General features: G+C 33.5%; 6 protein-coding genes across 6 annotated transcripts; 2 read left to right on the forward strand and 4 right to left on the reverse strand.

Moving 5' to 3' along the window:
* Positions 1-705: 705 nt before the first annotated feature.
* Positions 706-4,082, reverse strand: NAEGRDRAFT_80905 (uncharacterized protein; the record flags this gene model as incomplete). The annotated part of the gene is made up of 1 exon (XM_002673480.1): positions 706-4,082. The coding sequence occupies one exon, from the start codon at positions 4,080-4,082 to the stop codon at positions 756-758; it is 3,327 nt and encodes a 1,108-aa protein (XP_002673526.1). The 3' UTR covers positions 706-755.
* Positions 4,083-4,965: 883 nt separating this feature from the next.
* On the reverse strand, positions 4,966-6,228 carry NAEGRDRAFT_71368 (uncharacterized protein; the record flags this gene model as incomplete). Its single annotated transcript, XM_002673481.1, has 1 exon — positions 4,966-6,228. One exon carries the CDS (start codon positions 6,226-6,228, stop codon positions 4,966-4,968), a length of 1,263 nt encoding a protein of 420 aa, XP_002673527.1.
* Positions 6,229-6,386: 158 nt separating this feature from the next.
* NAEGRDRAFT_71369 (uncharacterized protein) lies at positions 6,387-7,433 on the reverse strand (the record flags this gene model as incomplete). Its single annotated transcript, XM_002673482.1, has 1 exon — positions 6,387-7,433. One exon carries the CDS (start codon positions 7,431-7,433, stop codon positions 6,387-6,389), a length of 1,047 nt encoding a protein of 348 aa, XP_002673528.1.
* An 821-nt stretch (positions 7,434-8,254) lies between these two features.
* Positions 8,255-8,686, reverse strand: NAEGRDRAFT_71370 (uncharacterized protein; the record flags this gene model as incomplete). The annotated part of the gene is made up of 1 exon (XM_002673483.1): positions 8,255-8,686. One exon carries the CDS (start codon positions 8,684-8,686, stop codon positions 8,255-8,257), a length of 432 nt encoding a protein of 143 aa, XP_002673529.1.
* Positions 8,687-8,779: 93 nt separating this feature from the next.
* NAEGRDRAFT_51536 (uncharacterized protein) lies at positions 8,780-10,600 on the forward strand (the record flags this gene model as incomplete). Its single annotated transcript, XM_002673405.1, has 1 exon — positions 8,780-10,600. The coding sequence occupies one exon, from the start codon at positions 8,780-8,782 to the stop codon at positions 10,598-10,600; it is 1,821 nt and encodes a 606-aa protein (XP_002673451.1).
* Positions 10,601-10,761: 161 nt separating this feature from the next.
* Positions 10,762-13,872, forward strand: NAEGRDRAFT_71372 (importin-7; the record flags this gene model as incomplete). The annotated part of the gene is made up of 1 exon (XM_002673406.1): positions 10,762-13,872. One exon carries the CDS (start codon positions 10,762-10,764, stop codon positions 13,870-13,872), a length of 3,111 nt encoding a protein of 1,036 aa, XP_002673452.1.
* Between the last annotated feature and the right edge of the window lie 86 nt (positions 13,873-13,958).

The following is a 13,958-nucleotide window of genomic DNA, read 5'->3' on the forward strand; positions in this document are numbered from 1 at the left end:
CGAATATATTGCACTATACCAATGTACCACAAAAATTAACATCTAAGGGACTCACTCCTGAACAAATTACGAGATTGAATTTTGACAAGTCACAATTACTGGATAGGATTATCAAATCGAAAAAGATGAGTGAGGAGAAAGCGTTTAGGGATTTATTTGCAGAGATTCAATTTTCATTTATTTGCCTTTTACATGGACAATGCTTGCACGGATTGAATCAGTGGAAGAAACTAGTTCACTTATTTTGCAATTGTGAGGATGCTCTGTTGGACTATAATGAGCAATTCATACTTTTTGTACAACTGTTGAGAAACCAATTTGAAATGTTACCACGTGATTTCATTCAGGATATGGTAGAGCACGATTTTGATTTGGATGAAGAACAATTGCTCGATGTAACAAAGAATAGAACCAATCTGGGAGATGAAAATCCACAAGAAACACAACCAAGAAGAAAACCACAAGCCCCTTCAAAACGGGATCACTTTCTTCAAAAGACCCTTCTTCAACTCTTCCTTACCACTCAATCTATTGAGGAAGACGGTGATTATTATGAGTGTGCAACTTGGAAGAATTTCAGCAAAACCTTAAAACAATTCAGATTATTTATGGAGAAGGAATTTGAAGGGTGTAAGGATATGTTTTGTGAAGACGATGAAGATATTCCAACCTACGTTTACAAATAGAAGAAATGAACATTGGTTTACATTAAAATATGTTAACTTTTACAAGAAATATTTACAAAAAGCATCCACTTATTCAAACAATAGAGCAAGGTGAGAGTATTGACATGGGTGAATTTGGTGTGGATGTTGATGCTTGGTCAATTCTAGAATAAATTTAGCTTCAATGTCATTTGGTAGAGCTTTGCTTAGTTCTTCAATCAGCTCTGTCTTGGCTTTCTTAAGAGACTCTTCTTTATACTTTGGTTCTGAAATATGAAGAGCATCTTTCAACTTGGAAAGTTGTTTGATCATCATCTTTACAAGACTATAACCCTTGATGAATGGATTGTGGTCACGATCTTGTTGTGCAGCATCTGAACTGCCCATTTGAGGATCATCCATAAAGTATGATTCTTCGTTCAATGATTCACATCTTTCATTACCAACTTCATTGAACAACATGGACAATAAATTGCCATTGTTTGGATTGAAAGGATCCATGAGTGGAGAGAATGAAATTGAATCATCAAATTGTTGCATTGCATCGTGTTCATGATCATTAACCATAACTTGTTGTTGTGGTGGCTGTGGCTGGGTTGGCATTTGTTGTTGTACATTTTGGAAAGCATCTGGTAAATTGGCACCAAATAATCTTGATGAATTTGTTTCGTTCATACTTTGCAAAAGTGTTGCATTCTCAATTTGATTTATCAAATCTCCATAAAGCTTTTGAACAACACCATAACGTGTTGACAAAACTTTAAGAGCTCTCAAGTCATCCTTAAAGTCCACAGATGTGTCACCTGTTTGTCTCCAATATTCTAAACGAACAGCAACGGCTTTGGCAATACCATTTGCAATGACAAATGGAGCAAAAATGTACTTTTCTGTTTTGGTATATGAAATTATTTCATTTGCATAAGAAACCAAAACTGCTGCAGGAATATTCTCCACCTTACTGTATAAATCTAAATAAAATTCTCTAATAAAAACATTTGAGAATAAACAGAACAAATCACCTTGTGCTTGATACATGGTTTCGAATAATAAACTATAATATGTGTGTGCAATTCTAACCACATTTTCAATAAGAGGCAAATATTGACTACTGATTTGACCCTTTTCAGCCTTATCAAAGAAACTGGTATCGAGCTTGATTCTGGAGGCAAAAATACCGAATAATTTAGTAGCACTACTTGGTTTACCAGTAACTTTTGACATGTAATCAGATAAAAATGTTTCCTTATACCTAACTAAAATACGTAACAAAAATTTAGGAAGTGAAGGACTGTCTTGTGCTGAATAGCTTGCTTGAGTTGCTCCAACTTGTTGATCTGTTGGTCCTCCATAGCCATGAAGTCCAATCATTTGTTTAACCATGGCCAAGTAGAGAGAAGTCTTTCTCATGTCTCCTTCACCACAAACATAGTCAGTCAAATAGTGCAAAGCTACAGCAATATAAATATTATCCATATTATCAAAATATTTAGAAATCTTTTCCTTAGCAAGATTGTGCATGTACTCCATAAGTTTTTGTCTATAGTCACCCTTAAGAACATAGTCACCACTTTGTTGAAGTGCTAATGCTTGAATCGAATATAAAATTGAAATCAAACCATCTTGTGTTGTTGAATCCAATTGCATATGGTTAAGTATCATTGATGCATTAGAATTACCATCATTTCCCATTAATTGTTCTATTAATCCTTCCATCAAGCTCTTGTCAACCAAGGCGAAACCTGCGCACAATTCTTTATAATACAAATCTAGGAGTTTGTGCGCAGTATATCTGAAATTGATTGAGTGTACAAAAGATGACAACATAACTGAAATTGAGTTTGGATCTTTAAAATCTCTTTCAGAATATGCCATTGGATTAAATTGATGTGTTAAAAGTGGGGAAGAGCCATGAAGGGATGATGGCAGAGGTGACATTTCATTGTGATTCGAAGATCCAGAAGATGAGGATTGTACAACACTATGAGGAGTATGAGTAACTGGATTCGAAAAGTTTGACGACGTGTTCATAGAAATTGAAGGAACTGCTGGAGAAGCTGTTGGTATTGTAGTTGGAGGAATAGCAACATTTACATTAGTAGTAGAGGGTGGTGGACAAATTGTTTGTGGTACCTCAGTGGTAATTGGATTTGTTGGTGGTACACTTTCCTTATCCTTTTTCTTCTTCTTTTTCTTTCTATTTTGTTGGTCTTGTCCTTTTCTACTTTTCAAATAAACACAATCCTTTCCCATCTTTTTACAATAATTACAAACTGGTAATTCTCTACTACATTTCTTGTGTCTTGATCTACAATTGGTACAAGCAATTTGAGCAAGTTGGAAATTACCTCCTTGCTCATCAATAGCAGTCTCTGTGAAAGTAGTATTCGTTGGTGAATAAGGAGCAGTAGTTGAAGCAGCATCATATGATTCAGCTATCTTTTTCTTGGACTTTTGCTTCTTCTTGCTTGGAGGTGGTTGAATACTTTCATCACTTGAGGATTCACTAGATGTTGAGGAACCACTCGATTTGTTTCCATTACCTCCATCAGTATTACTAACATCTTGTTGTTGTTGAGTTGCTGCTAACATTGCCTGAGTAGCATCGGTAGAATGTTGTGGTTGATAGGAATGACTCATATATTGATGAGAAAGATCTGCCCGAGGAGGTGGAGGTTGAAAGTATCCTTGATGATGAGGAGGTTGATAAAAACCTCCATTTGTAGTCTGGTTTGGATGATGATAATAGAGAGGATAGTGAGGTGGCAAAACTGGTTGTTGTTGTTGTTGTGGATGCATCATTGAATGTTGTTGCTGATGATGCTGGTGATTTGGAGGTGGTGGATAGGAATGAGCAGTTTGTTGAGTGTACATGGATGGTGGCAATGTAGATTTACTTCCATCATGAAGTTTAGCCCAGTCTGCCATGCTATGTAATCCTCCTGCTCCTCCCAGTGTTGTACTATTATTGGTAGGAATGTTTGGAAAATGATGTTGTGGATAATGATTATTACTTGTTGGGGGTAGTGAATGAGAAGTTTCATTCATTTTCGGATCTAAATTACTACTACTAGTATTGCTATTATTTGAAAAAAGGTGATTGGAAGGGGAGGTAAAGGATGAAATACTATTACAATCCAATAAATTTAGGGAGGATGTTGTGGACAAGGGAGATTGAACAATAGATGACGACAAGGGTGTGGTTGTAGACGGAAGTAATGTACAAGAACTCTCACAATCTAACTGTGTTGGAGTTAGCACTGTTGGTTGCTGTTGATAATATTGTTGTACATGTTGATGATGATGCGGAGAAGTTATTGTTGTTGGAAAATTATCATGATAATTGTTAGTGGTCAACATTGTGAATTCAATTTCGCTACCAACCTTTGAATCAACTACAGAGGAGGAGTTTTTGCTCATTTTTAAAAAGGTAGTTAAATATGAAGAAAGGGCAGCAAACGTTATTTGGGCAAGTGACGGCTTGTGAACAGTTAAATGTTAATAAACTGTAGGATTTTGTCGTTGTTGTTGATGACAATCTAGCACTACCAACATGCAAGGTGCTGTAGGGTTTATCGTAGTATGAATATTCTGTTGGACAATAACTTCAAGCTTGAAGAGGATTGGCACTAGTTACTGTATTGATGAGGGACTTTCCAAACGGAAGTTTTAAATATTATAAAGACCTTCTTGATGTTCAAAAAAGGAATTAAATCTTGGCTGTAGTGGTTGTAAGAATAATTGACTAGAACAATGAATGTGTATCAAGTATTGCATGCAAAATCAAATGATGATAATTCTTTTGACAACTGTCCTTAAAATGGGAATATTCTGTTTTGTAAAACGCGAATCTTTCTTAGGTGTCCAATATTGATTTTATGTGCGAGATTTTAATAGTGAAGATTGTCAAAGGTTCTTTGATATCTTGACAATTAAACAACACAATGATACAACAACAAAACAATCAAACGAATAGCAGGGGTGATAGGGTTTCCTCCTTTTTTTCTTGCTGAATAAATTGTTCGTCCTTGATGATTCTTCGGAGACCGATCCTAAACGCAATTCTCATCACTTTGGTGGACTTTAGCACTTTGATTCATGCTCCACAGGCTGTGTTGATTGTTTGTGAATTGTAATTGCATATTAAATAGAAGATGTTTGGAAATGAAAAGTCCTTTGATGATTTCCTCAAATCACCTTAAAGGTTTTAAATCAATTGATTTTCTCTGAATTCTTATTGAAACCATTTTTGAAAGAGCTTGAGTTGGTTTCTAAAATTGGAAAACCAAGTCAGCCTTTTAATTTATTGTAACCTATTTTTCAAATCAGAAATGACAATGGATAAAAGTTCAGTTCTCAATGAAGTAATTCTTTCTGTTGGAATCAATTTGAATCGATTGGAAATAAAAATTTTACAATAACTAAATAAACTTTCAATATTTGCAGTTTCTGCCAAATCGAATAGTTCACAAACATTATCAGTTGTAATGTTTGGAATAATAAAACGAGTGGCAAGATCTTCCATTTCTGTGAGCATTAATTGATTTCCCACTTGAGTTAATTTCAATAGAGTTTCCATTGGAATACATTCACCATCCTTAGTCTTGATTGTTCCAGTATAGATATATTCGAGAATGTACTTCATAATTAGATATTCAAACTCAACTTTCATAACAAATGGATTTTGTGAAGTGTATTCCTTTGAATTATTCCATTGAGTTGACAATAAAGTCTTGAAATATAGAGATCTAGCAACTAGTATTGCATGATTAGCATACAGAATTTGATCACTATCTGAGCAAGCAATATGTACATTGGCAAATTCTTTCATTTCTAATAATTGTACCAAATCTCTTCTCAGAAAACTATCTGATTTTGATTCTAATGCTTTTTCAAGTCTTGTGCTCATTGAGATTGGAAAATCACTCTTCATATCTTCCAAAATATCAACATCACACAGAGCCATATTATACATTCTGAAATTTTTGATCTGTGCATTGGCTCTATCATAACCATAACCACTTTCGAATAGATGAAAATTTTGATTATCATTTCTCTTCAAATATTGCCCAAACTTTTCATATTTATCCAACTTTCCATCGATAAACAAGAATTGATAAGGTCCATAATACACTAAACCAACATGAGTCCACCTATTCAAATCAATCTCTTGCCTACTATCAAATCCTGCATTATCTGCAACAGACGAATCACATCTACAATGCAACAAATTACTTCCCGGACACAACCAACAAGCAGGTTGTCTAACAGTGTTGGCATTTCCATGATGAAATAAAACTCTCCATTGTCCATGTCCATTTCCTAGTAAATTAATTTGAAAAGTAATGGAATATTCACGTAGGAGGCTCTGTTCAGAATGAATATCCTCACCTGTGATGGTTGTATTCTCAGGTGTGGTGAGAAATTGTGAAATGATTGGATTTTCATGTTTGATGGATGGAATAAATGATGGTTTTACATTGAGCTGCTTTGGGGAAATAACTTGGGAGTGAGTTTGTGTGTTGATCGGAGTGGTGTCTACGAATTCTTGGCTATGAATTTGCATTTTTTTTGACTAGTTTATTTATAAATTTGTGAACTTGATATTTTGTAATGGATGAACTAGTTCATACTGGTTTTCATAGTTCATTATTGAAAATTTGTTTGGGTCATATCATGTAATGAGTTAATTATTGAATTATTGCTTGAAAACAACTGAGCAATTTATTTGTGTATTCTTGTTTGAATCATTTCACTGAAAAGATCACTCACACTGAATCTTATGAACATGTCTTGAAGTACGGAAGCAGTCATTTCATTCAGTACTTCATCAAATAGTAATGGTGCTTGTGAAAGGAAGAAATCTTCCTCAACTTTATCAGAGAATATTTCAGATATTTTGAATTTCACATCTTGCCTTAATTTGTCTCTTGTGTTTACGTACATTATCGAAGATTCATCAAAAAGGAAGTACTTTCCAATTGACTCTGCAACAATTTTTGCCTTACTGAAATTATTAAACTTGGAAGTAAGGGGTTTGTACTTTAAATTAATATCCTCCCAAAATATGATATTTTCAGAGTTATATTCCTTTGAGCTCATTATCTTAAAGTATTTTCTAAAGTGATCTGTTTGGAGAATCATATTTACATCAATAGTTTTTGGATCAATATTTTGATAGAATTCAATATCTGCTGCAAAACATGATCTAGATTTGGGTATATTTCTTTCTTTTGATTTACAAATATTGAGTGAATCTTGTTCCAAAGATTGTTTCATTTCTGTGCTTAGTGATTGTAAATCTGATGTTCCTGGAATCATCTTATATCTTGGTACAGTTGAGAAGAATGATTCAATGCTCTTCATTATTCCTCCCATATTTGCAAAAGTCGTATTAACCGTAGTGACCTGATCAGTGGTAATTGGCTGTGCTGACTGCTGACTGGCCCCTTCAATTTCAATCATTACTTCTCTTTCTGAACTTGAATGGTTATTTGAATGACTATTTTCCTTATCAGTTGCATTTGCAAGAAGACTATCAATGATCAAATCTGAAATTGGGGATGCAATTGTTTTATCCATGTGAAGAACCAAATCTTTGATTATATTTGGACATGCATCTGCATAGTTGTGTCTCCATGACTTGGCAACCTTTCCATTTCTAATGAGAAACATACATGGTTTGATTCTAAATGAATTGTTAAAATACTTGCTGTCCATTCTTACACTTTGTTCGAACCCCTCCATATGAACCTTAGCCAGTTGAGGCATCAGATGGGATATATATGTACTAATAGGTGGTAAATTATAGAAAATATTGAATTTTGATGCAAATTGCTGTTCTGGATCATTTATCCTCACCAAGTTTTGAATTTCTGGTACTTTCCACTAATTTAGTTTTGATTCGCCACAATTTTTTGAATAAACTATTCATGTGATTCAGTAATTGCTTACCTTTGCAAAGAAACTCTCTCCCTCCTCAACATCTTCAGGATAAACAACAACAGGAATAATATTGTATTGCTTGAGAGTTCTATAAAATTCCATCAATTGATTCATTCTTCTATTGCAGAATCCACATCCTTGAAATTTAACATATCTTCTGAAAATTAACAAGATATTCGATCTACAAGACATGTCATGAATATTCTCACCATAATTTGTTATCATTTGTTGTGTTACTTGTGCAATGTCGAGTGAAAGATCTTCTGCTTCCATCTCTTTACATCGTTTTGCGTTAGGGAAGGGCGTTTTGTTCGGCACTGGATTGTAACTCTTCATGATGGTGATGCAATTACTTTGATATGTGGAATAGTATTTTTTTTTGATGCAACAAATTGAAACTGTTGGCCAACACTTGTCATGTTGGGAAAATAGTTCATTGTTGTATGATGTTTGAAAGCATGAACTGCATGTTGGTTCATCAGCATGTTGTTGGGATAACAATTTAAAGCATTCACACAGATGACTTTTGTAAATAAATTGAAAAATGGGAACTGTCTTTGTAAAAACAGTCTCAGTATACTCTTTATCTGTTTAAAATTCGAAAATCAAATGAAATTCTTTCAAATAATTCCAAATTTCAGTAAAATCTATTTAAAAAGTTTAAATTTCTTTACAAATTTAGCCACCAGAGAACGAGGATAAGGTTTCAAAGCAATTGAAGTTGGAATATTTTCTGGTTGTTCCACCCACAATTTATATTTCATTTGATTCTTATCCAAATCATCACGAAGGGAAAGTAATTGTTTCTCCGAAGGACATTCCAAAACAATTGTATGCATTTGATGGATAGCATTAGCATCTACATAATTCAAAGTAATTGGATCCTTGTCAATAAGTAAACTTTCGGAAATGATGGAAACACTGGCATGACTTCCCTGAGAGACAATTGAACCAATAGCATAGGAATAAGGTGGTTGCATTAAATCTCTTCTAATGACAATGTATTGAACAATGGTATCGATGGTGGCATTGGCTTGTGGTGGAAGTTGAGGTTCCGATGTTGATTGATTTTCGCTCATTTTTTTATTATTAATTTTAATATTTAATATTCTATATTATTAAATAATATTTAAATATTTAATGTTCTTTAAAAAATTTGAAATTATTAAAAAATGAAAAGAAGTAGAGAGGGAGGAAATTCATCATCCTCTGCTAAAAAAACAAATGATTTTTCATCTCCGAAGTCACTTGTTGATGTTTCAGCCTCATCCTCATCAACAAACACAAATTCATCAAATAGAGAAAAATTCTCTCAACAATTAACTCAAGGAAAGGACCAAAAACGAAGAGGAACATCATCAAGTTACAGTTCTAAACAAACAAGTGGAAATTCATATGGTGATTCTAAATCTATGGTTGATAAAAAGAAGAGAAGTGAATTAATTAAACATTTCCAAGCAAATTATAATAAGAGATATGCACTTATTCAATATAGACATATTGATATTAAAGTGGATAAGAGTTTGACTAAGAAATCAAAGGATGAATCTGAAAAGGAGTCTGCTGATGAAAGAAAAGCTACTTGTGATAATTTATATTCCCTTTGGAAGAGGAATTCTTTTATTTGGGAAATGATTGAGGATTTTACAAAGTATTCAAAATCTGGAGGAGGTGGTTTTGATTTGTTTAATTTCCCTAATTTATCTATTGAATTGACCCATTATTTGCTTTGTTTAATTGACAGCAAAAAGAAGCCACAAGATTTGAAATCTTTGGATTATAAGGACGTTGTTACAAACAATGTTCAATTACCATCAATTTATCACAGAGGTGCTGAAGATCAAGCAACTCATAGATTCCAATTGAGTTTTGTCAATTCGATGAGATCTGGTAAAGAGATGGTTCTCTTGAGAATGAGAGCTTACAATAGTACAGATGAGGAAATTAGTGAAGATTTGAGAAAGTTGGCAACTCATTCATCATTTGCCATTGCTAGAGCAGTATCTGTTTATCAGCTCTTTAATGATGCCAAAGTTTTACCTCACTCCTTTGAAGAGTATGGTAATTATACATGTCTATTCTCCTCTCCTTCCTTTAAAAAGACCAGTCCAGCAACTTCCTATGTTAAACATAAGGCAGAAGCTTTCAGCTTACTGAACTCTATTGCTCAATCTAACAAGGTCATTTCAAAGAATGAAGATTCCAACAAGAAGAAGAATAAGAAACCATCCACAATCTCCAAGGATTCATCCACTACTGCTACTGACCCACAAGAAAACTCCCAACAACGTCCACTGCTCAAAATCAAAGAACGACTTCGAAGAAAGAATGCAAACCATTTCTCTCACCAACATTCAAACAAAAATAACAAGAAGAATACTTCTTCAACAATTGCAACTCCAACCAAAAAGAAGAGAAAGATGGATACCAGTGATGATACAACGATAGTAGTAGAAGCAACAGCAACAACAAGTGATGTAAATAATACAGCAACAACAACAACAATAGAAAATCAACAATCATCATCATCGGAAGAAAAGAAGAAACAAGAAAAGACCAAACGAAAATATGAAGAATATTTACCACTGAATGAAATGTGGAAGGAATATATGAAAACAACACTGGGACCTTCCTCTCTAGTGAATAATGAAACTTTACTCAAAGTTGATTATCATGGCTGTATATTTAAAGTTGTAAAGAGTAAATGTGGTTCCTATGTTGGAAAGGAAGGAATCATGATTAAAGAAAGCGAGAATACATTCCAAATATTATCTAGAGAGAATAAGACTTTTACCATCCCTAAGAATGGATCAATCTTTCAATTTACATTTGAGAAGGAAGTCATTAACAAATCACCCAAAGTGAAAGACACTCCAAAACAACAACCACAATACAAGCACTTCCAAGTAGAAATAATCGGAACACAATTTTGCTTTAGAACCTATGATAGAGCTTCAAAGAGATTCAAACGAAGAGACATTATTGATTTATAAATTTATTCAAGTCATTTAATTTATATAATCTCTCCTTCATCATTTCATTCACATATATTAATAGAGTCAACAATTTGGATCATTATTATGAAATTCATCATTAATATTCACATATTATTATCAAATTAATTAATTTAATGAAAATTCGTCGTTCAAAAAAAATGATGCAACAACAAGGTTTGCCAACTCTTGAACAAATCAAGACGGTGCTTTTGAATACCTTTAGTAACAATCGGGCTCAACAATTAGAAGCTGAAAATTTTCTTTCTCAATTGAGACATGTTAATGGGTTCTGTAGTTCAATTTTACAATTAGTTTTGCAATCACAACAAGAAAATAGTCAACAAGCACTTTATATTCAACAGGCAGGTGTAATTTTCTTGAAGAATTTTATTACTAAAAACTATGACGAAAGAGGAAATTTCTTTGGAGAGGAAGATAGCGAACCAACTGAAAAGTTAATTCCTATCAGTGCTGAAGATAGACAATTTTTGAGAGAAAATATCTTGAAGGCTTTGGTAATGTCCTCAACTGTTATTCAAAGTCAATTGTGTGTTGTTTTACACACAATGATTTGTACTGATTATCCAGTTAATTGGGTTAATTTGGTTGATGAAATTGTTAATTTGTTAAAATCTAATGATGTTAGATGTGTTTATGCTGCATTGTTGGCTTTGGATTCTTTGTTAAAGAGATACAAGACTGCCCTTGAAGATCATTATAGAATTGTTGTCAATGATATTGTTTCTAGAACCTTTGATATTGTCACTGGTTTGTTCCAATACTTGTTGAGTCAAAATACTGATGAATTTGCTGTTATGAGAAAGTTGATCGTTAAGGTTATTTGGTCTGCTTTCCAAAATGGTGTTCCTCAATATTATACTTTGGAAGTTAAAGAAGGAAAATTAGATAGATTTACCAAACTTATGGAAATGTTATTGGAATCATACAAGATTCAAGTTCCACCTCTTAATATTGATAGTGTTGAAAATCCACATTGGAAAGTTAAAAAGTGGATTGGTCACTTTGGTTATAGATTACTTTTAACATTCTCTGCTTTGGAAGTTAGACCAAATACTTCTGCTGAAGAAGCTAAAATTGCTGAATATTTCATTTCACAACATGCTCAAAAATTCTTACAAATCTTCCTTCAATTAGTTCAATATAATATTAAGGGATCATATGTACCATATCGTATCATTACACTCGTATTTAGATACTTGGATGGTTGTATCTCAAATCCTGATTTATACAAGTCAACTATTATTTCTAATTTGAAGGCTCTCATTGTAGAAACAATTTTCCCATATCTCTATTTCTCATCTGGTGATAAGGAACTCTGGGAATTTGATCCTCAAGAATGGATTAGAATTGGTTATGATCTTTCTGAAGATTTGTGGAACACTAGAATTAATGCCATGGGTACCCTCACTACTCTCTTGACAACCAGAAGAAAGGATTCATTCGGTATCTATCTTCAATATATTACTGAAGTTTTGACCAATTATGCAAATGGTACTCACGTTAATCCATCTCTCAAGGACGCTGTTCTCTATACTATTGGTAACATGTCAAAACTCTTCTCAAAGAGTGCTATGACTAAGGATAAGATTGAAGATTTATTGTTAATGTTTGTTTTCCCAGAATTCACAAACACTCAACAACCATACCTTAGAGCTAGAGCTTGTTGGGCTCTTGGTAGATTTTCCGAAATTTCATACAAGAATCCATCTACTATGAATGACGGTATGAAGCACGTCTTGAACTGTCTCCAAGATAAGCAAATTCCAGTTAGAATTCAAGCTGGTTTGACTTTGAGTTGTTTGTTGAATTTAGAGAATTCTATCCAACAAATTAGACCAATTCTTCCACAACTTTTGGATGTCTACATGAGCATTATGAACGAAATGGAACATTCAACAGTCGTTAGAAGTATTGAACTTTTGGTTGGAGCATTTGCTGAAGAAATGGAACCATTCGCTGTTTCTATCTGTTCTAGAATGAGTGCTACCTACATTAGACTTTTGGATGAAGATGATAACGATTTGGACAATGCTGAATCTGATATTCTTATGGAAAACTGTATCCAAACTATTCTCACACTCATGCAATCCTTCACCTCCAAGCCAGGTGTTTATAGACAATTGGAACCTGTCATTTTACCACTCATTTTGAAGATTTTGGAAAATCAAGAATATGGTTACGATTTTGTTGAAAATGCCATGGATATGCTCACATATTTGACTTATTATTGTGAAAATGGAATGGTTTCTGAAAATTGTTGGTCAATCTTACCTGCTATTTATGAAGCATTCAATGGATGGGCTTATGATTTTATTGGATATTTGGTTGCTTCATTAGATAACTTTATTTCCAAGAATCCTCAAAGATTCTTACAAAACCCAGATCATGTCACTATGGTTTATCACTTGTGTGCTAAACACTTGGGTAAGGATGCTGAAACTGTTGAAAAGGAAGCTCAAGGCGCTTGTAAGATTTTGTCGAGCATGATGCAAAATTGTAAAGGTGCTATTGATAGTGAAATTCCAAAGTATCTTGAAATGGTTATGTGTCAAATTGATTTGGCTGAATCACCTGCTTTCACTGTTTTACTTTTGGAAGTTGTTGCTGATGCCATCATTTACAATATGGAGCTTGCTCTCAGTTTTATCGAATCCAAACAATTCACTGTTAAATTATTCTCCAAATGGTTCCAAACTTTACCTAAATTCATGAGAGTTTATGATAAGAAGATTGCAGTTATTGCATTCTCTAACATTATTGGATATCCAAACTTTTCATCTCTTCCACAAGCTCTTCAAGCTAATGTTGAATATTTGGTTAATGCCTCTATTAGACTTTTGAAAGAAATTTCTGAACTCAAGAAGAAGCTTGCCGAAGAAAAGGATAAGGAAGAAGACGATGGCGATTTTGAGGATGATTATGATAGTGAAGAAGAAGAATATAACAATGGTGGATCAACAACTGATAAGCAAATGACATTGACTGTTGACTCTTTGAAGCATAATCCTCATCTTCAAAAGCTTGTTGAAACTCTTACCAGCTCATCATATGATGTTCAAGCTGATGAAGAAATTGATGAAATGGAAATCTTTGATTCCTTACTCGACAAGTTTGACGAAAATGTTTACTTTGGTAAAGCAATGGTTTCCTTCTCCTCCTCTCCTTCATTCCAAGCTATTGTTGCTAAATTGAGCAATGAAGATAGCAACTCATTACAACAACTCATGCAAGCTTCGATGCAACAATAAATGTAAATATTAATTTATGTAACACAAATTGTGAATTTTCTAAAAATTTAATTCCCTAGTTCAATTAAAAAATGATTTTTTGTTAA

The sequence above is a fragment of the Naegleria gruberi genome (assembly GCF_000004985.1).
Source record: "Naegleria gruberi genomic scaffold NAEGRscaffold_46, whole genome shotgun sequence".
Lineage (NCBI taxonomy): Eukaryota > Heterolobosea > Eutetramitea > Acrasida > Naegleriidae > Naegleria > Naegleria gruberi.